At 41.2% G+C, this 26,957-nt stretch overlaps 1 protein-coding gene across 1 annotated transcript in view; it reads left to right on the top strand.

Moving 5' to 3' along the window:
• ADCY1 (adenylate cyclase 1) overlaps positions 1 to 26,957 on the top strand; it is a 329,625-nt gene that overhangs the window by 71,609 nt on the left and 231,059 nt on the right. Inside the window, exon 2 of the mRNA XM_018568544.1 lies at positions 15,155 to 15,304. Coding sequence (XP_018424046.1) covers positions 15,155 to 15,304 — 150 coding nt within the window. The remainder of the gene's footprint in view (positions 1 to 15,154; positions 15,305 to 26,957) is intronic.

Below are 26,957 nucleotides of genomic sequence, written 5' to 3'. Positions count from 1 at the left end.
GTCGCTAAATAGGGTAAATGCATGGATAGGGGGTAAAGTCAGGTACCCTCAATCTTGCCACGTCCCAAGATTCAAATTTGGAATCAGTACTTCATAGGCAGACAGAGGGATTTCCATGGTTACGCTGGTACCCTCAGGTGATGGACACGTCACCATAGCCTGTAGTGTGGGAAATGGAGATGGGGCAAGGTCTTTTTTAAGTGAAGTAGCAAATAGCCACCCCAGGAGATCCCCCCCCCCCCTTGGAACCAAGTGATGTCCCATTGCTAACCAGCTTTTGGAGGTGTCCGCCAGAAACCAGGATTTTAGTTGGGTCATCATTGTCACTCTATAGTAATCTCTAATGGAGGGCATTCCCATTTATGGCGAATCAGGTTCTAGTTTGGATCCTGGGTTTTTTCCCATTCCAAACAAATGAAGTAAGTAAAGCTTGGGCGGCTGAAAAAAAATTGGCGGGGAGAGGGATAGGTAGTGTCCGAAAGTAATATAAAAATTTAGGCAGGATCGACATTTTGAATGCTGCAATTCTGCCCAACCGATAGCATACCCGATACATACACCCTAGCAGAAGGTTTACTGTAGAGTGCCATAATTGCGGCCAAAGATCGCCCTCCAATGTGAAATCTTTGCAGGGTCAGGTTCATATAGTCCCAGTGGATTCGGTCGAACGCCTTCTCCGCATCCAAAGCTAGGAAGAGGGAGGGCGTCCGACCGTTCTCCGCGTGTCTAATAAGGTTCAACATCCGTCTGGTAGCATCCGGAGCCTGTCTACCATTCATAAAACCGGCTTGGTCCAGGTGGCTAACAGAAGGTAGTAGGTGGAGCAGCCTATTAGCCAGGAGTTTGGCATAAATCTTAATGTCTGTATTGATCAAAGATATCGGTCTGAAATTTTTTGGCGATGTCAAATCTTTTCCCGGCTTTGGTATAGCAACTATTACTGCTCTCAACATATCAGGAGGGAAGGAACCAGAGACTTCCGCAGATTCAAAGATATGGAGGAGATGAGGGTTCAAAATACTTTGAAAGGTCTTATAATATTCCGCCGAGAAGCCATCTTCTCCAGGGGATTTACCAGAAGGCAGGGCCCTAATTACTTTCTGAATTTCAGTTTTCGTAAAGGGGGCGTTTAAGGCTATCTGATCCTCTTCGTCTAATTTAGGTAGCTTAACTGAGTCCAAAAACCCAATTATTGTGGAGGAGGTGGGTTGTGTCAATAAAGTATCTCCATTCAAGTTGTAAAGAGAAGCGTAATACGAGCTAAAGGCATCTGCTATTTCCCTAGGGTTGCGCAGCGTGACGTTAGTGACTGGGTGGTACAGCATAGGTATTTTCGTCTGTTGTTGTTTCTTTTTAAGTTGGGCAGCTAACAATTTGCCAGCTCTATTCCCTTGGTGGTAGTAGGTGGCTTTTAGGCAAGACATATGAAACTCATGTTTAGCAATAAGGAGGAGTTTAAGGTCTTGGCGAGCTTTAGTAAGGTCCTGAAGTGTAGTAGCGGAAGGAGTAGCTTTGTGGAGTGTTTCTAGAAGTTTTATAGTTTGCAGGAGGGACTGGTATCTCTGCAGTCTCTGTTTCCTATCCCTAGAGGCAAGTTGTATTAACAATCCCCGTATAAAGGCTTTATGAGCACACCACAGGGTAAATGGTTGCAGTTCAGGGGATGCATTACGCTCAAAATAATAATTTAGTTGGGAGGCCACATGCTTCAAGTGCTTGGGATCTGAAAACAATGATACGTTATTCCGCCATAAAGGTCTGGGTAGAAGATCCGGTGTAGGTCCTACCGTCAAAGTGATCGGTGCGTGGTCCGACCACGTAATATTGTGGATAGTAACCTCAGTAACATTTTGCAGAAGCCACTGATCGGTGAGAAAGAAATCAACTCTCGAATATGATTTGTATGGGGGGGGGGAGAAAAAGGTATAATCCCGATCAGTCGGGTGAGTGCAACGCCATATATCATATAGCTCTTCTTTGGAGAGTAACTTACTGATAGATGGCCTACCTGGGTGAGCAACATTAGAATCATCCAGAGCCGGGTCAGAGATCAAATTAAATTCCCTGCACAGAAGCAAGCAACCTCTCTGTACAGATCGAATTTTAGTGAACAGCATTTTAAGGAAGGAATGTTGGTTAACATTGGGTGCATACACATTCACCAAAGTATAGCAAATCGAGTTTAACTCGCAAACTAAAACAATATATCTGCCATTCTGATCAATGATCGAGTCAAAGAGCTGAAAAGAGACAGAGCGCCCAATAGCTATCAACACCCCCCTTTTCTTTGAGGTGGCGTTGGAAAAAAAAACATTGGGAAACTTCTGGTGTTGAAACATAGGCGCCCTATCTGTGCAAAAATGAGTTTCTTGGGCGCATAACACATTGCATGAATGCAATTTAGCCTCATTCCACAATTGGGACCTTTTGAAGGGGCTATTCAGCCCTTTAACATTTAAGGAAAGGAGTTTAATACTCATCCGAGGGTCGGCAGAAGTCAGATGGGTCCCATGATAGTGTGGACTTTGCGGTTTCAGAGTGCTCAGATTCCAGAGAGTTCCAGTTCGAGATGTAGGAGGGAGCTTCGCGCCCCATATTCCAGTCGTGGTTGACAGCGTTTGTAGCATCCATCCTGAAGGTAAGAGGTAAAGAGAAAAAACAGGAACGAAAACCAAAAGGAACAAAAAAAAAACAAGTCAACAAACGCCAAATCTGGCTGAAAATTAAACGGTGAGTATCGACAGGTACTCAGGGCAGCAGAACTCAGCTGCATATTTCCAACCGGGGCTTAGAGAATTAGGAACCGGTGCCTCAGTCCAGCCGAGGCGCCTAGGTGGCGAGAGTTAGCTTGGGCGAACACTCGCATCCGATCATCAGGCAGAGGTAGATAACTCTAAAACTTCCACTGCAGGTGGGTTCAGCCAACTTCATTAGAGCCACAGGTATCCTCGGCCGTGGGGATCCCCCATTTTTTCAGCAGAAGTAAGCCGGAGGCAACATCAGGGACAGTGAACGATTTCCCACTCTTGGTGAGCAATAACTTGGTGGGGTAACCCCACCTGTAAGGGACTTTGTGATCTCGTAGGGCTTTCGTTATAGGCATCAGTCGTTTCCTGGCCGCAATGGTAGCCTGCGACAGATCCCCATAGACGGACAGCGATCCGTAGGCGTCCTGTAGAGGAGTGACAGATCTAGAGAGAGACATCAACTGCTCTTTCACGTGATAGCAGTGTATGCGGGCTATCACGTCCCTAGGGACCGAGTCAGGAAGATGGGTGGGCTTCGGAAGCCGGTGGGCTCTGTCGACAATGGTCTCATAGTCAGACAGGGAGGGTAGTAGATCTGTAATCAGCCGTTGTACAAAGTCCCGCAGTTGCCCAGGTGGCGCATTTTCACGGACGCCTCTGAATTTGATATTATTTCTCCTAGCTCTATCTTCCAGGTCTGCCAGCTTCAGGGACATGGAGCTCATCAGAGGTGTCAGTGTAAGCATCCACTAGTTTGTTGTGGGCCTCTGCATATTCCCTCATCTTAACTTCAACGTGATTCACCCGGTCCCCCATCTCCTGTATCTCTCCCCTCATTTGGTGCATTATAGACACCATATCGCTATGCAGGGAGCTGCGTAATGACACCAGCATGTCCTTGAGGACTGTGTCCACTACAGGGCTATCAGTAGTAGGGGAATTATCAATGGGGTCATGGAGTTCCCTGGTATCATCAAGGGGGAGAGTTACCTGGGGTGTAGAAGAGGATTGTGCAGCTTGTTTCTGCCAAGGATTTGGTGGGCTGTGGCCTGTAGAAGAGGAACTGCTGAGCGGTGTAGTGCTCCTGGTGCTGTTAGCTGTTCGTCCGGCTGCTGGAGCAGGTCCTGCAGTCGGCAAGGCCGCGTGGGGAGCCGCGTGTAGAGGCGGCGCCATCTTGCTTTGCCGGGGCTCCGACCATGGAGAAGAAATTGGTCAGTTTGCTGGGACCGCGCTTCTTCGTTTTTCTTCCCATAGCTGCCGACACCTCTTGGGGAGCTAATACTGCCTGTGGGGTCCGGATGCTGGTGCTCGGTCGCTGGTGATGTCGCTAGGTTTGCGCTAGGGCTTCAGAGCCTCTCTACTATGCGGCCATCTTCTCCGGCGTCAGGCCTTTACCGCAGTTTTACTTCCAAGCATAGCTTAATTAACCATCATTATGAGTATAAAGAACAATGAATCAGCCAGTTCTAGTTCTGACATTTGACATGTTCGGTGAAAATAGAATAAGAATATATCATAATTGCAGAGATTACCTCTTCTTAAGTGATTGATTCTGTTTGATCCCTTTAGCATGAAGCGAGAGCCTGTCAAAATGGGTGAGCAGTAACTCCCTGAGCTGAGCTGTCCATGCTTTGCCGATTGTCATAAATTCTGCACACATAACTGAATGTGTGCTACTAATGAAAACACTTTTGTCAAATTAATTGTACTCTATTAAATTGTCCAAACCTGTTAGGTGTGTATGCATTTCACTTGTCAAAACTGATCAGCAGTTATTTGCACACTGCAAATTTTCTAAAAGACAGAGGTATTGCTTTGCTACCTCTTTTAATAACTGCAAATTGTAAGAAATATAAATGCATAATGAGATAGTCTGTGCATTTCTGTACAGCTCCTAATCACAGTTCAATTGTATTTATTATCTTTTAAGGAAAATCCATACATGTCTTAAAGTGTAGTTGTCTAGCCACAAAACAAAGGCCTATTATGAAATATCTAAAAATATGTGCAGATTTTTGGAAAGGCCATGCTATGAGGTGGGGATTTTACATGATGCAATGTTTTCTAAGAGTCAGGCCATTACGTATTCTGTATATTGTGGGGTTTTCAAACTGACTGCTTTATTTAAAAAAATGTTTTACATTGTAATGCTATAAATACACCAACATGTTGTCAGACAAACATATTCAATGTCATGAAACAGTTTTATAGCTAGATATATACATTTCTATTAGCTAAAGATTCACTCTCTTTAGCATTTTTTTCACTTTTTCTAAGACACTACACCAACACAAAGGCAGTTATAACCCAAGCACATGACAAAGCAAAGCAAAGAAAAGGCAGTTTAGGTATTAATCGCTATCAATCAAGAATATCATTCAAAGACGTCACAGGTAGAAGATTTTTTTCCATGCCGTCCGAAAGCCCTGCAAGAAAAAGTGGTGCAACCAAAGTTCCTTTTTTACTTTTTTCATCCTAATGAAACCATGGAATCAAGAAAGGGAACTAAAAGTCTGGCAGTAAAAAGTGAGAGTCAAACACGGGGCCACGTGTGTGTGTGTGTGTGTGTGTGTGTGTGGGGTAAAGATGGGTTGGGGGAAAAAAAAGGGTTACTTTGTGGAAAGAACACAAGATATTGCAAGTATTCTGCATAGTGTAAGAAGTGTTCCTAGTACAACCAAGTCTGCAAGTTCAAATGTATCTTTTGGGGCAGAGGTGAGGTTCTCCATCTGCCTGATTACAATTCTTTAGCATTTTTGGTTCTAGAAAAATTGCCAATGAGTTGACTTTATGGAGCATTTGGTTACAGGACCACAAATTTCAGTAACTATTTATGTTACCCAGATCATCTACTAGTAATCATGGTGCAACAGTGATTAGTAGTTGTAGAGGGAAATATTGTAGCAAGCTATTAATCACTAGACAAAAAAAAGCAGAAAGTTTTGTAACTGCTACAAAGTGGTTGGTATGACACAACCTGAAATTCCTCTGAAAGTGATTTAGCATCTATAATGCTCTCAGATAAGGGTATGCTGTGATTCTCAGTTTAAAATTAAAGACAAATTTGAAAAGCTTTGGTCTTGCCTGTTATGGGGAGAAAAACTTTCCGCTTTCTCTATCTGAGCATAGTATCCAGTGGGTTCACTCTACACTTTCTCTTCCCAGTGTCGGTGATTGTAGTATTTTTTTAGTGATTCCTGCAAAACATGCTGGTGTGTTCAGATTCATAATACAGTATTAACTGTATAAACTTACTGTGTGACATCTTAAAGCTGATGTCACATGGGAGTGTTGTAAACCAAATTGGGCTTTTTGTAAGCTTTACTACTTAGACCTTATAGTGCTGCTACATAGGAAAGAACTGGAGCTATTCTGTTTCTATTATGTTTCTGCAATCACAGGCAGGATCTTTTTAATTAGCACATGGTCCGAGATTTACACATATGTATCTGTTTAAAATGCTTTATTTGAAACCAAGTCTCAGCACTGAAATGTTGAAACATTAAATAATTACAGCAGCAGTTTCTGAGGTAAATGGTTAGGAGCACAAACATTTGCCAGATTGTTGGTTATAAATATATTTATTAATTTTCCACACAGTAATCCAAATGTCATACATTTTGCATAACTAACAAACAATTAACATTGAATCGAATGCATGACATAACATTAAATTAATCCCTTCTGACCTCCATGTTTTACCTACTACTCATAGCCCAGACTATATATGCATAGTGCCAACCTACCCATTTTCCCCTTTAATGTGAGTGTCTATATTCTACAATTAATTTTTATTATTAGCTATCTATTACTTTTAATTTCATTAGTGTTATTCATATCTTTACAGTTTAAGTCCTTCAACTTAAACAGTGATTTTAGTGCCTTGCATTAATTACTACTTTGTGAACCTAATGTTCTGTGCACCGCCAATATTCTATCGTAGTGAAAAGCGAACACCTTTTAATGATCAAGGTGTGATAATGTGAGTCTTTATATAAGGTACTATTAAATGTGCCTAATTATATCCAATAACTTATCTAAATAACTACAGGTGATCTAAAAAAAGAAATCACAAAACACACACACAAAAAATTTTTTTTAGTGCTACTCGCTACTCAAATGTTAAGTGAAATTTACATACCTATACCTGTGTATACTGCCCTTTTAATAATGTCAAGGACAGCAAGCTTATTAATCAAGTGTGTGTAAACAAACCCCCCCCCTGTACATGATTTAGTTTTAGGTTATGACCTTATAGATACAACCTATTCCAGGCATAAAAGAGATTATAACATTTTAACACAAAAATACAAAACTTAACATACATTCTATGGCTTCCTAGTCCTCCCCTTGTTTTTTTATCATTACTTGTTATCTGGAACTATCCCATAATGTGATATACAAAGGAACAAACCCTATAGTCGTTAGGTAGATGAGGACATCACTGCTAGGTACTCTTCTGAATTCTTATATATAAACCACCCCTGCCATATTTCACAGAATGTTGGGTACTTATTTTGGCTACTGAGGGACAATTCTTCCATAGAACATATGTGATTTGTTTTTATAAACCATTACTTTATTGGGGGGGGATTCTGTACGCTTCCAGTAAATTGGTATCAAACATTTTGCTGAGTTCAGCAAATGAGATGTAATAGACTTTGTATATCCTAACAGTGACCCTTCACTATTATGAAATAGTATTACCCAGGGGTCCATGCTCATGGGTATTCCCTGTATAGAGGAGATAATCTTACCCACCTCTACCCAATATTTGTTAATAACGGGACACTGCCACCATATGTGTGCCATAGTTGCCCTCATACCACAACCTCACAGTGGTGAGTTACTAGGGACTATTGAGTGTAATCTTACTGGCGTGAGGTACCATTTCAACAGAAGTTTATAATTCATCTCATCTATATAGGATGAGACTAATGTCTTACAACCCCGTTGCAGAACCCTCTGTTTTCCTTGTTCTGATAAGGAAGTTCCCAATTCTTCTTCCCATTGCAGCATAAACCCTGTAGTCGGTGTGGGGTCTATTTGTGACAATAATTAAACCAACAGTGATATACTTCTCTTTGGACATGATGGTCTTGATAATATCACTTCCATTGGGTTTAGTTCATCCATTGATCTAATTGGTTTAGATAATAATTACAGGAAATGGGTTAGTTGAAGGTAACGCTATTTATCCATCATAGATGGTCATAGTGATCGACACAATATCGGTAACGGCTTTATCACCTCTTGGTCCATCACATGATGCAATCGAAGCGTACCTCTATCCGTTTGCCACATTTTTGGTCCAAATTCCCTGGTTGAAAATAATCATGTCCTAATAGGGGCATTAAGGGTGAGTTATAACTCCATCCTGCTTTCTTATGCAGTAAATCCCACACTGTTAGGGTATACCCTACTAGGTGGTGCCACTCCTTTGTTGTGCCTCTGTACTGCTTCGGTGACCAACAAATTGTACTTAGGTTTGCCTTACATATTTTGAACTCAACATCCACCCATAGTTTAGTTGTCTTATCAAAATGCCAGTTCAGTAGTCTGATCAGTACCACTGCCTGATAGTGACGTTTAAAGTCTGGCAGTGCCAACCCCACCTTGTGACTTTGGTCTTGCTAGGGTGCCATATGAGATTCTCGCTTTTTACCTTCCCCAGACATATCTAGATACCATTGTTTTTAAGGTTCTGAAAAAACTATTAGGAACGGCAATGGGGACCATCTGATATACAAATATACACTTCGGTAGAATATTCATTTTAACTACGTTTATTCTACCGATCCATGAATGATATAGAGCGGTCCATTCCTGCAAATCTTTCCTAATCTCATTTAAAAGGGGGATATAGTTATAATTAAAGAGATACTGCTAATGAGGGGTTAAATTAATCCCTAAATATTTCAGTTTCTTAGTCTGCCACCTTAATGGAAAACTTGAACGTAGAGACACCATCTCCCTAGATGACAGGTTAATATTTCTGATTTATCAAAGTTAATCTTAAAATTATTCCCGGAATGCAGCTATTAAATTTGGGATAGATATTCTAGGCTGTTGAATATAGAACAATATGTCATCTGCATAACCTGAATACTTATGTTTATTGTTTCCTATAATAACACCATGAATATCATTATTTTCTCTTATGTTTGCTAAAAAGGGTTCCAGTGATATCGTGAATAATAGGAGAGAGAGTAGGCAACCTTGGCGTGTGCCGTTGCTCAGTGGGAATCCCTCACTAAGGGTACCATTAACTCTAACTTGCGCCCTTGGTTCTTTATATAGTGCCGAGATCCAACTCATCATTTTACTTCCCATGCCCATATATTGTAATGTGTAATGCTTTTTCTGCTTCTGTTGATAATAATAGTGTAGGCTGGGATTGTTGTTTTACAAAGGTCATTACTGCTAAGGTTCTCAATGAATTATCCCTTGTTTCTCTGCCGGGGATAAACCCAGTTTGATCAGAAGAGATAAATTGTGATGTAAGTGGGGAAATTATCCTTTCTAAGACCTTTGCAAATAGCTTAATATCCATATTTAATAATGATATTGGTCTGTAGCTACCGCAGCTCATGGGGTTTTTATCCGGTTTGGGAATTACTGTTATATGTGCTAAGGTAGTTTCTAATCTGAGTTTTCCATCTGCCGTTAATGAGTTCACATAGTTAGACAGCCGGGGGAGTAGTGTGTCTTTAAAAGTTACGTAATAAACCACAGTTCGACCATCAGGACCTGGTGCTTTTTCTTTGGCCATTTCGGAAAGACTACTCTCCAATTCCCCAACTTCTATCTCCTTTTGCAATTTTTCTAGGGATTCAGCTGGGAATTATGGTAATTTACCCCTATCCAAATACTTTCTTATCACCTCCTGTCTATGGTCTAATGTTTTTTGCGTCAATTTTTCTGATACATTATACAGTGTGAAATAAAAATCTTTAAATTCCTCAGTGATATCTCTAGGGGTAAAAACCATAGAGTCTGTTTTTTTGATTTTAGGAATATAGGTCTGTGTCTTCCTGTGGTTTAATGATCTAGATAATACTTTTCCTGGTTTATTACCCCATCTGTATTGTATACCCGCCAACCAATGGAATTTCTGTGAGGTTTTGACATTTAATAAGTTTTTTAATTCTTCCCTCTCATTCATTAATTGTTTTAAGTGATCTGAGAAGAGTGATTTTTTATGTAATGTTTCCAATTCTCTAATTTGAGTTAGGAGGTCTTCCATGTTCTTATTACTCTATTTTTTCTTCCTAGACCCCAATTCAATCAATTTCCCTCTCATAACAGCTTTATGTGTTTCCCATAGGGTGGCAGGTGAGATGTCTGGGGAATCATTAAGTGCAAAGAATTCACTAAGATCTTCGTTTAGTTTCTGCACATCCAATGGTCTCCACAATAAAGATTAATTCAGTCTCCAAATCTCCTACCATCCCCTGGGAGAGATGTATTGTGGTTATGACCGGGGCATGGTCTGAGATAGTTATCTCCGCTATTTGTGATGATTTTATACTTTCTAAATAATGATGATTTATGAAAATATAGTCCAGACGTGAATATCTACTGTGTACCATAGAATAATAAGAATAGTTCCTATCCTTTGGGTGCAGGATTCTCCATGTGTCTACTAGTTGCATCCTATTTAGGAGTTTTTTCAGGGTTGCTAGTTTTTTGTATGAGATATTAGAGTGTCGCGCCGAGGTATCAATCAGAGGTTCGAGCGCGACATTCAAATCGCCCACAATTATTAACATCCCTTCCGCAAAATCAATGAAGCATGAGATAACATTAGAAATGTAGGCAATCTGTTCTTGATTCGGACAGTATATATTGACCAATGTGCATGTTGTGTTATTTATGGACCCCTTAATAAATAGGTATCTGCCCTGTTCATCAGACTGCATGTCTGAGTATGTGAATAGGACATTTTTATGAATACCAATGGCCACCCGCTTAGCTCTGTTAGTATCTGATAGACTATAGTACCAGTGTGAGAATATATTCTTGCTGAGTCTGGTGGTGGTGGTGGTATGTGTCAGATATGTTTCTTGCAAGAAGACTATATGTCCATCCATCTGTTTTAATTCCCTCATCACTTGATGTCGTTTGTTCTGAGTATTCATTCCCCTCACATTATATGTTAGTAAATTAATCGAGGTCATTTATTCCCTGAATAGAATAGTTCCAACTGCTTAATGAGTTCTCAGACGGGATGCCAATTAAAACTAACATAACAAAACAAAACATAATTCCCCATGGAAACACATTAAAACTAACATAACAAACAAACATTACTAAAAATACTGTCCTATACCCATTGGGGGACAGTGGTAAACATATAATACTGGTGCACATCAGTGCAGGAACCATCTTTATTCCCCCTTCCCCTATAAAAAAGGGGAGAGGAAAGATAATGGTCAATATTCAAAGGGTGGGGCTATGAGTGTTGCCGAACACCATTCCAGTTTAACCTCCTAATTTATTAATAGTTGGAGTGCCTTATTAAGTCCATAATGACACAGATTCTCCTGTTAAGCGTTTCAGTCACTCTTCTTTCAGATTTTCCTTATGGAAGCAGGAGGGGAAAAAAAGGGAAGGGAGAGAAAAATGTGTCTTTTGTGCATTCAGATGTTAATCTGCTCTTATTATCAATACATCATTTCTTTACAGGTGCAGACCATCTCCGGTCTGGCATCTGTGGAATCGTAATGCTTTCATTTCTCCAGCCTGAGAGATTAGGTGCAGCAATCTCAAGCTTCATACAAAACGATTCTATCTCCTCTGGGAAACGTAAAGCCACGGATTGCCCGTTTTTCCTGACCATTAGACTGAACGGGTAACCCCATCTGTACGGTATATCCGCTGCTCTAAGATTGTCTAAGAGTGGCTTAAGCAGTCTCCATCTGGCTAATGTTTCCCCAGCTAGGTCTGAAAAAATTAACAGTCGTGTTTCCTTAAAATCGATGTGTGGGATGGTCCTTAGATGTCTCATTATTTCCATTTTATCCTCAACAATGCATTCGGCATATAATTTCACGTGGTATATCCATAGTGATACATTTTAAACGTCTTATTCTATGTATGTGGTCCAGGCACAAAGAGGTAATCTCAGAGCAGCCTAAAATCTGGTTAAATATCCCTTGCAGAGTGGTTTCCAATTCAATATCAGGTATAGATTCAGACAGGCCTCTGATCCTCAGATTATTCCTTCTGCTACGATTCTCCAAATCTTCTATTTTGAACAAAGCAGATCTATATTGTTTAGTAATTATCCCCAATGTTCCCTGTAAGTCATGCATTAGTTTCTCCTGAGAGTCCAATCTCAATTCATTTTCCTCCACTCTTTTTTAAAAAGATGGGAGAGATCGCCTCTAACCTTCGCCACTTCATGTTTAATGGAACATTCTAAGTTTTGAAGCATTTGTGCAATGTCAGATTTACTTGGCAGAGAACCGGGTATGCTCTCCAATTCAATGTTATCTCCATGTCCAGCTATTAGAGGGGGTATAGCCTCATTAAGGGAATCATTAGGGGAATCCGTAATTATCTGTTGTAAAGAAACCCCAATAGGGGGTCTTACCTCTGCATGTGTCATTTTCCATCCGTGAATTGGTGTCACTGGCTCCTCCTGCGCTTCCTTTTCTGCCATCTCTGCCATTAGATATTTCCTCAGCGTCCCTGGTGTTGAGGCACCGGCACCACCAGACCTCCGTCCCCTCTTGTGCCTCATTACCGGGGCCCTGGGGTCTCTAGCAGCTCAATGTAGACACGGTCACTATGTGTGTGCTGCAGCGTGTACCCCAGCTATGCAGGGCAGGGCAGGACAGCTCGGTGTTCTCCCCCCTCTCCCCTTCGCTGCAGTCCGCGGTCCACGGCCGTTCGGAGTAAGCCACGCCCTCTTAGTCTCGAGCGGCTCCGGGACAGGTCTCCAATAGTCCCCAGTGATCTCAGAAACGTCAGCAGGTCGGGGCAAGACAAGATAGGGCTGGGCAAGGTAAATCTCCTCTGCCTCTCACCTTCCCTCGCAGTCTCTCTCACGGTCTCTCGCTGCCTCGCACTCCACTTGCTTTCCGGCGTTCGGCGTCAGCCGCGCCCCCCTTTAGGTCAGCTACGCACCTTCCGGGTCAGGCATCAGCTCCCCCATTTGCCAGATTGTTAATCTAGTTGCCTGTCACTTTGCCCCAGCCAGGGACAACGACTGTGTAACGATGCCACAGAGCAGCTATACCCTTCTAAAGAAGCACTAGGAGACTCCCCATCACTTCCTCAGGATTTTTTTCTGCAGAGATCCTTGTAGGAAAAGCAGGCAATCCTACAGATTACACCTCAGGGCCAGAGCAAAAACGATATAGAAATACATTTGTTTTTATTTGTTTTATGCTCATGCGCAAGCTACAGTACATATGTGAAGAATTTACTAGCAAGGGTGGTTGGCTGTGGAGTGTACACTCCAGTATTGAAACATACAACAGCTAAGCTGCTGGGTAACTAAAATAAAAATATGATTTTCGCTAATGTTTTTGAAGTGTGAACAAAGGGAAGAGCAATTAGAGGCCCCAATCTACCACTATTATAGCATCTCTTTCCTTGTAGCTTGTGCAGCACAGCAAAAAAGCTTCAGAGATCGATTCATACATACTCTTTGACTAAGGACTTCTTAAGACACGGGGTTGTTGTCAGCAATCTCCCAACCAGATACTAAGGATCATAATGATGTGTGGTGGATAGATGTGGACTAAAGTGGCTGATAAGTTTTCATAGTGCTTTCCTTTGTCAGAAACACAAGTGACATGCGTGGCACATGCATGGCATACCCAATGGTATGTGTTCCCTACATATTGCTATGTTTTTCTGACAAAACGCTTGCAATAAAGCAATAAGAAAACTCATAAGTTGTTTCAACCCACATCTATCCACCATGCATTATTGTGTTCTTTCAACATCTTCCTGTGAGCTTGTCTACAGCTACCCATTGTCGAAGAAATTATGTGTAACTCAATCTCCTAACCTTGCCTGCTGTACTGCACATCTGCATATGACAGCCAGGATACAAGGTGAGTGATACCATATTAGCAGTATTCGACTGATACCTCTACTAAGCCTACTCTTATAAGTGCTCTTCCCTTTGTTCACACTTTAGATACCATTGCCCTTTTGCTAAGGATGAGGATAAGCAGCTTCTACAGATCTAAGAATTACCAGCTGCACAGCTACTTCTTTCCGAGACATTACCCAAACGCTAACCTACCCAGTGTGAGGTATTTCTGTATCATTGACTCATTGACTCTAAGGTTTTTGAGTCTACCTAAGTGTTGCTAGCATTTCTAAATGCACATACCATGTATGAATAAAATCACATCAGTCGTGCATGGCTGGAGAATGTAAAAATCAGTGAGCTAAGCATATGCGCAGAATTTCAAGAACTAGTTAGCATATGAGATTCTATGAATTTTTTTTCGGTGCTCCTCATAGTAACAGGAGGTATAAATTCAATGTTATGTTGATTTTTGTTTGATAAATTCTTTATTTTGAGATTTTAAAAACATTTTGTAGACAAAAAAAGATTGTTAAGAACAATTACAAAGAAGTAGGTAAGACAGCCTTAAAAACATCAAAGAGAAAAGAAGGTCCCAATATGTAGGGGTCCAGGAGTCAGTGAGCAAAACAACATCATGCGGTATTTCTGACGATACAATGAGATAGATTCACGGCCTATTCATGTCAGGAATACAGATGGTTACTGTGTGTCATAGTACATATAAGGTAGATCACAGGGTCCTCTCTACACAGGGAGATGAAATTAGATTGAAAGAGAGAAATATGTAGAAGCAAGAAGACAAAAAGAGGGGTTATGTTGATTTTTAATATGCATGGCAATTTAGGACTGCTCCATATGCATTAAACATGAGTGTAAGATAAACTTGATAGTTTTATGGTCGTTATACTCATACTATAAGGGCCAATACCCTTAATCCCCGTTCATTCATTTCTATGGCCCCTGTTCACAGCTGAGAATTTTGTCCCAAGCAGAAAAATGTCTGTCGCGCATTTTTGTCTCATGTATTTCAATGGGTAACTTTGTGTGACAAAACGTGCAACAAAATGCCAGGTGTGAACAGGGGCCATATAAATGAATGGAATTCCTTGTTGAGCATTTTGTCATGCTTAGCTGTGAGCGACAAAATGCCTAGGTGTGAATAGAACCATGACTTATCTCTGCTCTTGTTTATTTTGTTTGATAAATCAGTCTTATCGTAAAAAAAAAAGAATTGACTGTAATTATTTCAGTAAGCTTGTAAAGTGTGTAGTTAGCAAAATTTCCCAGTTACAAAATATAAAAGCATATCTTGTAATACCCATGACTAATAATATTTTTTTTTCTTTTACAGCTTGTGGCCAATGCTATTCTTTTTGTCAGTGTGAATTTGTCTGGGGTCTTCGTGCGGATTTTGACAGAAAGGGCCCAGAGAAAAGCATTCCTTCAGGCCAGAAACTGCATTGAGGACAGACTCAGGCTAGAGGACGAAAATGAAAAACAGGTCAATTAAAAATTTCTGTCAGTTTGTGTAGTATTACACTTTAATGTTGAAGTTTTCATAGTTTGTTTAACTCATACAGTAATTATGTTTGTGTGCATGTGTGTTTGTTTATGCTTAGCATATGTATATTTTATATATTTTATATGCAATATATTTATTACAGTATGTCATTTTAAAAGATTAAGTACACAAAGGAAATTGTTATATCTATATTATATGTATGTTATATTTTAAAGGAATCCATAGCAAGGTAAAGGATGCTTTGACATGTAGTATTTTATTAGGTTAAGTGACGTGTTGCCACCAAATCCATATTTATTCTACAATATGATACCTCTGGGCGCAGCCATATTGAAGAATTATATGCAGTATTTTGAATTTTAGCACCTCCTTGGGTATTAATTATAACTGAACAAGGAAACAGCATAAGCATATTGCTGTTATTGTGTAGTTAGCATGTAGTGGACACAAAAATAAAACTGCGGACCTGAAATAGAAAACAATGATATCACCTGTATGTCATGGAAGTGTGTCACAAGACTATGGGGGACTATGTCCCAAAGACCGAAATGTCATGCTAACTAGCTGCAGAGTTTTATCTCTGTTATGCACCTTTTTCTAAAGGGGTTATTCACTAAGCTGCTGAAGGATTTAGCCAAACGTTCGGCTAATCCTTTGGCTCGCTCCCATTGCAGAAACCTTTCAGTTCAGCTGAACTGAAGGGCTGCTGTACACTCTATTCACATTAGCCCATACAGCAGCCAAAAGCAGGAAAGGTAAACAGCCGGGCCGAACGCACATGCTTTGGCTCAGCATAGCCGGAGCTGGGAGAATGGTCCGTCAAAGCACTGGGGGTCCTTCTTAACATTTCTACCAGACCTAAAGGGTCTGGTATGATTTAAGATTGGAACCCCATGCTTTTTTTTCTTTTTTACTGTAACATACAGTATTTCATTCTGTTCGTTACGTAGCAAACAGAAAGGCCGAGCCGAATGCTGAGCCGTGCATTCAGCTATTCACTCTCTGTTGTTCAGCCCCTTTGAGAATAGGGGTGAACAGCAGGGACTGAACTGCTGAACGTTTATCTCAGCCGATCCAGATGTTGCATGGGCTGAGGCGAATGAGTCGAACTGAAGGAAGGTGCAGTGAGCCGAATGCAGCCGATGTATGGCTAAAAATAGCCATACAGGGCTGCAGTGAATAGCCAAAGAGGCTTCAGCTCACTTCACTTCGATTCGGTTAGTCATTCGGCTGCCCGTGGCAGCTTAGTGAATAACCCCCTAAGTGTTCTTGCAACATATTTTTTGTGACATTTCACATAATTTCTTAACTGCACAGTAATTGTGTCCAGCATTTGTGAAATTAAAAACCCTGCAAACTGTTTCACATTCTAGAGGTCCTCCTGAGTATCGCAAAGATAACTCAGCTAAGCACTTCAGGGCTATTCAGCTGTCATCCTGGAGGTTCCCTGCAAGCTTGCGACAGTTTAGAGACAGTTTAGATACTGGGACAATTTTAAGAACATTCTCCTAATGAAGGCATTTAAGAATGACACATACGCTAGGATAATAAATGCTATATGCACTAGAAATCAGGGATGCAACCATTTAAAGGATGCAGATGATGCAACCAAATTGATAAATTACCCTCTATATCTTCTGGCATGTAAAAAAATGTATGAATTCCAACTGTAGTAATATGTTTGCTCGGGGTTCTGCCATACAACTAGTAGCTGTCTCTATTAATCTTTGATGTCCATGTCCTAGCCTAAACTGTCTTGTCAGTATACACTGAGTGGCCAGATTATTATGACCACCCCATCAGTACTACGTTGGGCCACAAGATGACTCCAGGAGATCACTTTGTTGGGCTGCCTCGTGACTCCACAAGATGTTGAAAGGTGATGCGAGGAATCTGACACTGCACTGTTGCCCTTCTGTTGTCTAGAACCAGTCTTGTCACTCTCCGTTCTGCCCTAACATTGACTAGTCGCACGTTCAGAGCCAGATTTTCGGCTGACAGTCCAGTCTTTAAACACTTTAACAACAGCTGCTCTTGAACATTTAACGAATTCTGCTGTTTTGCTGATACTCGCTCCATGGCTCTGCGCCAACAATCATCCCACGTTCAAAGGCGGTTAAATCGCGTTGTTTTTCCCATATCTTCAGAAAAAAATCACTTCTACTGTCGTGGTAAACAACCGGCTTCCCTATTTATCATGGTCTGGCCCTCTAGCAACTTCAGCACGAAATTATAGCTAATTTGCCTACAAACGTCAGGTTTAATCTGGCTACTCAGTGTATATAACCTGTATAATAATAATAATATAAGTACATAAGATTTTTCTTAGGACCCCTCTAGTGCTGTTCATGTGACCACAAGTCTAGGCATTTGGTTGTGTAATCTCTACTACCACTATGCAGGCATAGCTTTTTAATGCTGCTTCAGTAGCACGGTGTATAGGAAAAGCCCTGAGAAAATAATTAGTATGGTTTCAATGGTTGGAATGAATGTGGTTGTATAAACCACATACATGTTGTTATGCTTCCATGTTCCAAGAAGGTGTTTTTTTGGCTATATCTATAGGTCCTCTGTGGGAATTGAACTAGAATCACAGGAGAGCAATACAGGGTGTTCCATTCAGTGTGTCTGCATAATGATTTATCCAGGAACAATAACATTAAAAAAAAATTAGGATCCCCTTAAATTACCTATATGGGTATATCTATTCATATGAATTCATAAGTATTAGGGATGCACCGATACCACTTTTTTAAGACCGAGTACCGATACTTTTTTCAAGTACTCACCGATACCAATTACCGATACTTTTTCTTAAAGGGGCAGGTCACATTTTTTCTAAAGCAATACAAAATAATGATTTTAGGTCAGTTTCTTCATATTATGAAGAACATGAACATGAAATGAATATTTATCATGCCATTGCTAACTAAGGCTTGTATCCCCCTAGTGGGGAAAATAGATGCACATGTCCAGACACTGTATTCTATAGTGTGGCACAGCCCTATCCAATTCTGCATACCTGGCTTTTTATTATACATTTTTTATAATATAAAGCCAGGTATGCAGAATTGGATAGGGCTGTGCCACACTATACAGTGTTCTGGAGTCTGGACATGTGCTCATCTATTTTCCCCACTAGGGGGATACAAGCCTTAGTTAGCAATGGCAAGATCTACTTATTAATTTCATTATTTAATGTCTTTTAAAAAAAATATTATATAAAGTTAAACAACATTACAGGCATATATTATTTTTGTTCCATGTGCCCAGCCCCCATGCGGTGCTGCAGTACTAATAGAAAACGATTTTGTTTCTGCCTGGAGATCCGAACCATTTAAATTACCCTTTATCTCATTTTTGTCAACCAGATCCGTAACCAAAATGAACCCTATATACCAAAAAGATAAACCAGCTAACAAGAGTGGCTGGTTTAAAAAGGGTTAACAGAGGATCGGGACAAGTATTCCAATTACAAAAAGAGTTTATTAGATAAAATATCAGTTTTGGACATCATATCACTAACTGGTTTAAAAAAACACAAAAAAAGCATGACATACAATTATAGATCTTCAGGTATGCAGATCTGTTTGTATAATGTGCTCTCATTCATATATGCTAATCAGCTGACACCAAAGGATAATACGTTTCATATAACGTATTATCCTTTGGTGTCCGCTGGTATCTGAAATACACGTATTAATCTCCAGTGGGAGATTAACAAGGAAGTTACATAGTACCTCCTTCTTAAAAAATCAGTTTCTTTCCCACATGGTTTCAGCTGATTAGCATATATGAATGAGAGCACATTATACAAACAGATCTGCATACCTGAACATCTATAATTGTATGTCATGCTGGTGAGGAAGCCTGTCAATCATCCAATCAGCCAATCAGCGGGGGAAGAGGTCAGAATGGAGCAGATGACTGAGGACTTGGAGGAGGAGTTTGCGGCCATCTTCTTTCATTGAAGACGCGATGGAGGTCCTGTGTGCGATGGTTTCGGGTCCCTGAAGATGGCGGACGCGGCACAGGTACTCGTTTTTTGTATCGGAGTATTTGCACGAGTACGAGTACTCATGCAATTACTCGGTATCGCCACCGATACCGATGCTGGTATCGGTATCGGTGCATCCCTAATAAGTATAGTTTGTAGCAGACAATGTAAACTTTAATCTTGTACCTTTTTTAACAGTTGCGCGTATGTTTCTGTGCCACCCTGTGCTGGTGTTAACCATGCAAATAGTCATTTTCTAAAACTTGCTATTTGTATATCCATAGATAACCCCCCTTGCCCTCCAAGTGGCATTGCATGCTGATAGGTTGTGCAGGCATGTATCTTCTCCATTGTCTAGAAGGAGGGCTGTAGGCACTGCAGGAGCTGGCTTTGTAAACGTTAGAGCTGTCAGTCTTTGTTCTCAGCTACAATGATGCTATTAGTTAATATATGCAGATAATTCCATAGGTTTGCATTATTTTCTTATTGTTTTGGAGCAGTGTGCAGCAGTGTTGACTTCCAAGTAGGGATGCACCGATACTAATACTAGTATTGGTATCGGTGCCAATACCAAGTATTTGGGCGAGTACTTTTACTCTCCCAAATGCTTTGATACCTTCCCTGATACCGGAACTTCCGGTCAGAGGAAGGGGAACATGGAGCCAGCTTCCAGTGAGATCAGGAAGCTGGGCGGCGAGTAATGACCTGCCTCCCGGCTGCCTGATTGGCTGGGAAGCCAGCTCCATGATGCTTTCCAGCCAATCAGCATCGAGCCGGCTTCCCGGCCAATCAGGAAGCTGGGAGGCGGTCATTACTTGCCTCCTAGCTTCCTGATTGGCCAGGAAGCTGGCTTTATGCTGATGGGCTGGGAAGTTGGTTTCCTGGCCAAGCACAATCAAGCCGGCCAGACAACATGGAGCCAACTTCTTGGGCAATCAAATTGCCTGGGAAACCGGATCCATGCCAACGGAAGCACCGGTATCTGTACTCGGTATCGACAAGTACCAAAAGCAAAGTATCTGAATACTGTATACTGAAAAAACGGTATCGGTGCATCCCTACTTCTAAGGATGATAACATTGATTTGCTAAAGCCCGAACATGCAGGGAATCAGTTTGTTCCAAACCAGAATTTGCTTGGAGCTTCACTTTGGTTGGGGGTCACTACCCCTTCCTAACTTTCGGTAGTCCCCTGAAGATACCTTTGCTCAGAAGATCAGCCCTTCAGGGCAACATAGGGCACCAGTTTGAAGAGTTAAGTATCAGTCTCTATGCAATTTAGCTCAATACTGGGTAGTAGGGATGCACCGATATATCGGCCACTGAAACATATCGGCCGAAAATGGCACTTTTGGCTAAATGCTGAAAGTGCAATTTTCCTGCCGATACATCGGCGCATCCCAGGTTTCTCTCCTCCAGCGGGGAGGAGAGAAAGTGACAGCCGGCCGAGTGCTGCGGGAGGAGAGCGCTGTGAGCGGCCGGTGTCTCTCCTCCCACACCGCTCGGCTGCCTATCACATTGCGGCAGAGCGGTGTGGGGGTAGAGACAGCGTTGTCACAGGAGGCTGTGCTCTCCTCTCGCAGCGCTCGCTCAGCCTCCTGTGACAGTGTGTGTCAGGGAGGAGAGCAGGCTACAAACACTTAGTTGATCAGTGATCGCTGAGTGTATTGTACATAATTGAGGAGATGGTATGGTTACTATATCCTCAATTATAAATGAATGGGAGTGATCTATATCTCCTCCTGTTCATTCATGATTGTGGTTATAGTAAACATACTATATTCTCAAGGTATCTATGAATAGGAGCACTCATAGAGGATTCCTGTTCATTGATAACATTGGATACAGAAAAAGAGATTGAGGACTCTCTTTTTCTATTTTAAAAGGGAAATATCAGGGGTCTCCTTAGACTCCTAATATTTCCCCCTGAAGCCCCTAAAAGTAAAGTAAAAAATAAAAATATTTAATAAAAAATGAATAAATAAAAATAAATATACAATTTTGTAAAAGTTTATAAAAAAATAAAAATAAAATATTTAAAAAATTTGAAAAACTTAAAATAAAAACATTTTCGGTATCAGTTGCGGCCTGACAATTATTTTTATTTCGGTTTCGTTTCGGTTTTTAAATTTCTATTTCGGTGCACCTCTACTGGGTAGTCAACCCCAAATGTTTGCTGACTATCTTGCCTTCTTCTATTCTCAGCTCGATACTCATACCATCCCTGGCAAAAAGGTTCTTTTATAGCACTTCTGGAGACAAGAAAGCATGACACTACTCATTGCTGAGAAATTTTACTGTGACTTAAAAAATGTTGGAATAAATAGCATCGTGCAAATGATTGAACACAGTAAATCAAAGTTTCAAATCTCATAGGCCTCTACAGGTGACTAATTGGTGCATGCATTGAAGTGTAACATTCTCATTATCTCCTCTCATCTCTCAATAATCCAGAGGGAATATGTTCCCTGGTTCATGTTCACCCAGGGAAGGGGGCTTCCACAATGAAGCCCGAAGAACAGATCTTCTTTCATTTCTTGTTTGTATCACTGAACTCCCTTTCAACCAATCAACCATTGGTAACCAATTCCCATATAAGTTGCCATTCACTGGAACTCTTGGACCACACTCGGGTACATCACAGCGGGCTCTTAAATTTTCTTCAGCCATACGTCCTAGTATTAAACAGCGTCCTCAGGAACTCCTTGACATTACTCCATTGGTACTACAAATGATAAAAGCACTTAAAAACAACATTCAGGGGTGTAAAATGTAGAGAGCCACAATCTGCTTATCACTTGTGCCCTCCTGCAAGAGTTTGCAACCGCTCTACCTGTGTAATAGTTTCCCCAACTGCACAGCTAGAAGCTGACCACTATATGGGAGCTCTGTCCCATATTTACATAACTCTTGCTCTTTTCTTCTACCACTTCTACCACTGTCCAGCAAATTAAGTACTGTCACATAGTGTCTGCATTTCACTAGAATAAAGGAAGCGAAAGATGTTTTGCAGTGTGATGAAGACATTTTAGAGATTGTTATATTCAGGAAACCAAGAAAAAAAAAATGGCAGAAATCCTGTCTATATCTCTACATTTTTCTTCAAGTCAAAAGAAAACACCAGTGCACTTATTGTATGTTTCTGATTATGGAATTAGGTTATGTTATGCTCTAGCTCTCAAATGGTGGTATATATACCCTAGGGGTCACGTTTGTTGACTTGAGGGAATAATCCCTATAGTAAATTTGACATAGCTTACTGTTACTGGTAAATGTACATGTCAGAAGTTTTTTTTTTTATATTGTTCATACCCACCAGGGGGTACTCTGTAAACATGGGGTTTTATAAAGAGGTAAAAACTTAATCAAACTATAAAAACCTACTCTCGTCCCATAAATGCAGATTTTCTTAAAGCATAAGTCAGAGAAAAAAACAAACAAAAAAACAAACCATATGCAGTACATCTTTGCAATACATGTTTTATCTCTTTTAAGACCCTACACAAGTACAGAAAAATATCTGTTAATCAGACAACAATGCACTCAGTTTCTAATTTACTCTCGTGGAATGACACAATATGTCTTTCTGTGGACTGAAATTGCAAGACCTAGACAGTTATTCACTTAACTGCCGAAGTATCCAACCGTAGCTTTGGCTGACCCTCCGGCTCACTTCGGCCGCCGGAGCCCTTCGGTTCAGTTGAATCGAAGGGCTGCTGCACGGGCTATTCACAATAGATGTTACCGCTAGCTCCGCCCAATTGTTTATATTTTGCCAGCATACAAGTACCCCTTACTTATTCAAAAGGGGGGCGCATCTGTGTGCCCTTTATTAAAGGGGTACCCCGATGCAAATGAGCCCCACAGCCCCCAGACCCTCACAACCAATACCCCAGGGCTTGTGGGGAAGAGGCCCTTGTCCCTATCGGCTTGCTCATCCCCCTCCTTTCCTTCCCTGCCAGTCCTGTGCTCGGATTAAGGGTCCGGTTAGGAAGTTTAGGGAGACCCCACCTTTTTTCCCCCTCATTTGTGGGGGTGGGGTCCCTCCTTAAAATTCCTACCAGACCTAAATTGTGTATTAACCCTTTCGCTTCCAAGCCCCATATATTTTCTGAAAGTGCAGGCCCAGTAGAATAAAAAGATGGTGCTACTAAATTTGTATGCCATGCGATAATTGTGCAAATGTTTCTCAAATTATTATTAAACCGATAAAAATACACAATTCAATTGATAAAAGTACACTAAAATCAGTATCAGTACACACAAAAAACATTTTCTGACTAAATCTAAAAGATTAAACTGTATTGAGTTAATTAATAACAAATGAAAATTTTTTTGAGTGTGCAGCGCTATTAAAGTGAATAAAGTGTGATCCCCTCTTCGGGTATATAAAAAAGTATATAAATAGGTTACGAACAAAGTTAATCGATCCTAAAAGGTAGGGAATTCTGTAGAGTAGATATACAGATTTAATATATATGGTGACAAAATAATCTATTGTGTTCCAATGGCGGTGAAAAATTATTTGTGAAATGCCACAAATATTTTTCACCGCCATTGGAACACAATAGATTATTTTGTCACCATATATATTAAATCTGTATATCTACTCTACAGAATTCCCTACCTTTTAGGATCGATTAACTTTGTTCGTAACCTATTTATATACTTTTTTATATACCCGAAGAGGGGATCACACTTTATTCACTTTAATAGCGCTGCACACTCAAAAAAACATTTTTTCATCATCTTCACAAAACATAGCGCAGCAGCTCTCACATCGCACCCCGTCCAGAAGCGCAGATTTTACATTGTTTCTTAATTAATAACAAATATTAGCAAATTTGAAATTGCGCCTTTTTGCAAAAAGGTAAAACAATGAAGGTACGCAAAACTGTAAATAAGCGACTTATGTTAAAAATAGTTTTTACGCTGTGTTGGTGTTTGTGTTGTGATAAAATGATCCAGGCGTATATTTAATTGCAACACAAGGTATCGCAACGCATGGCAATGCGTTACAAAGCTTTGCCATTTCTGCCGCAGTTAAAATGTTTTTTAAAAATAAAAAAATAATGCACTGCGATGCATTTTAACAACGCACTGCAGCGCATGTGCATTGCGTACACCACAATATGGTGCACGTGTATGTTACGTGTGTGGGGGGAGGGAGGAAGGGGTTGTGCTTTTTTATTAGTTTTTAAAAAATATTTTTTATTTATTTTGTAATCATTTTTTTTACATTTTTAATTTTTTTTTAATTTTTTACTTATTTTTAAATTATTATTAGTTTTTACTGTTGTGGGGGGGGGGGTTGTCGGGGGCTACGATGAAATATCTGGGGTCTAAACAGACCCCTGGCATTTCCCTTTTGAAATAGAAAAAGAAATTGAGGACACAGACTCCTCAATTTCTTTTTCTGCAGCCTCAGCACTCAATGAATGGGAAGCACTCCGTACAGAGGCTTCCCATTCATTCAGAAACTGCTGATAGTAGAATATTTACTATCAAGCCGTTTTTGAATCGGGAGAAGCCTCTATAGTGAGTGCTACTCCCCATTCAGAAATTCATGAATGAACAGGAAGTGATGTAAATCATAGCCTGTTCATTCATAACTGGGGACACAGGACTATGATGACTATGGGGGTTATTCACAAAGCTGCCGTAGGATCTAGCCATAGCTTTGGCTGATCCTTCGGGTAGCTTCTGCCCCCTTCGGTTCAGTGATATCACGACGGCTCCGCTGAGTTCTCAGTGTGTAATGACAGTTCAGAATCTCCTTGTTACCTAGTAACCAGGGGACTCTAGACTGTTATTACACATTGAGAACCCGGTGAAGCCGCCATGATATCACGGCAGCTCTGCCGGGTTCTCAGTGTGCAATGACAGTTCAGCATCTCCTGGTTACCTAGTGACCAAGGAACGCTAAACTGTCATGAGAGCTTGTTGGAGCCGGCTTTGATATCACCGCCAGCTCCGACAAGCTCTCATTGTAATGACAGCTGGTCCCGGCTAATAGAAAACATTTTGGCTGAGCTAGCTGTCACTGCTAGCTCCGCCCAATCATTTTCTCTTTTTATTTCCTACTTTTTCTATCCTGCTTGGTACCACAGAGGTACCGAGCAGAATAGACAAGCGGCATTCGGATATTCACTCACTGCTGTTCGGCCCCTATGAGAATAGGCCGAACAGCAGCGAGTAGCCTGCAGGAGGTTCGGCTCAGCCGTTCCAGATTTTGGATCAGATGAGTCGAACTCCTTCTGCACTTCGGGTCGGCTGAACATGCTAAGCATGTTCGGCTGACCCAAACCCAGCCGCAGCAATCCGATGTACGGCTGGTTTCAGTCGGTGTATGGCTGAAATCAGCCGTACAAGCCTGAAGTGAATAGCCGAACAGCGTTGGGTTCACTTCACTTCGGGTCGGTTATTCACACGGCTGCCTATGGTGCATGGGTATGTTATGTGTGTGGGGGGAGGGAGGGGGTTGTGGTTTTTTTTATTCATTTTTTTACACATTATTTTTTTAACAATATTAATTTATTCCCCTGACATTTCCCTTTTGAAATAGAAAAAGAAATTGTGGACACAGAGTCCTCAATTTCTTTTTCTGCAGTCCCAGCACTCAATGAATGGGAAGCACTCAGTACAGAGGCTTCCCATTCATTCAGAAACTGACAGTAAATATTTTTACTATAATCAGTTTATGAATGGGGAGGAGCCTCTATAGTGAGTGCTACTCCCCATTCATAAATTCTTGAATGAACAGGATGTAAATCACAACCTGTTCATTCATAACTGGGGACATAGTACTATGTGTCCCCAGTTATTTACAAACACCGGAGTGATCAGACGATCACTCCGGTGTTTGCTCTGCACAGGAGGATCGATAGATATCATTGATATTTATTGATCCCCTGCTCGGCCACGCTACAGAGCCGCTGTCATCCAAAAACTGACAGGATGACAGCGGCTCCAATCACTATGCCATGCTGAATTGGGGCCAGCCGCCGCTCGCTCCCCCGCCGGTGATTTTACTATGGATCCCCGCTGCCACATACCCTACAAGCGGGGGACAGCAGCAGGGATCCATGGAGTCTCTGAGATCCATGGAGTCTCTGAGAGACTTCAGATGCCAGGCGGCCGGCAGCAGCGTTGCCTCGGGGGGGGGGGGGGTTTTTTGTTTATTATCCGCTGATGACAGCTATTAATTTGAAGGGGACAGTCCGGGGCACAGTTCTAGTATAAGCTCATGGTCGCTAAAACGACCATGAGCTTATAGCAGAACTGTAAATGCCAGGTCCGTACGGCAAACGGACCTGGCCAGCCAGGAACACTTTTGTTCCTCCATATGCCGTACGTCCTTGGCAGGGAAAGGGTTAAACCCCTCCTTCCCTCTCCTCTCACCTCACTAATAGATTCATGTGTTATTAGTTATTCATAATTTAATTATTGTCACCCCATCTACTCCTTCTCTGTGTATAATCCCTCTCTCTCCTCTTTGTGTTTATACCTTAGGATACCCTATATTGGGTATCTGTGTTACTTCATTTAGTACTTAAGCACCTTGTGTATTTATCTCTCCCTCCCTTTACATTATCAAAAACAATCATGTGTGCCTCTACCCATTCCCTCTTTCCCC

The sequence above is a fragment of the Nanorana parkeri genome, unplaced genomic scaffold (assembly GCF_000935625.1).
Source record: "Nanorana parkeri isolate BGI_ZX_2015 unplaced genomic scaffold, ASM93562v1 scaffold1205, whole genome shotgun sequence".
Classification (NCBI taxonomy): Eukaryota; Metazoa; Chordata; class Amphibia; order Anura; family Dicroglossidae; genus Nanorana; species Nanorana parkeri.
The sequence above is the reverse complement of the archived record's forward strand: the minus strand, read 5'-3'. Positions and strand labels throughout refer to the sequence as shown.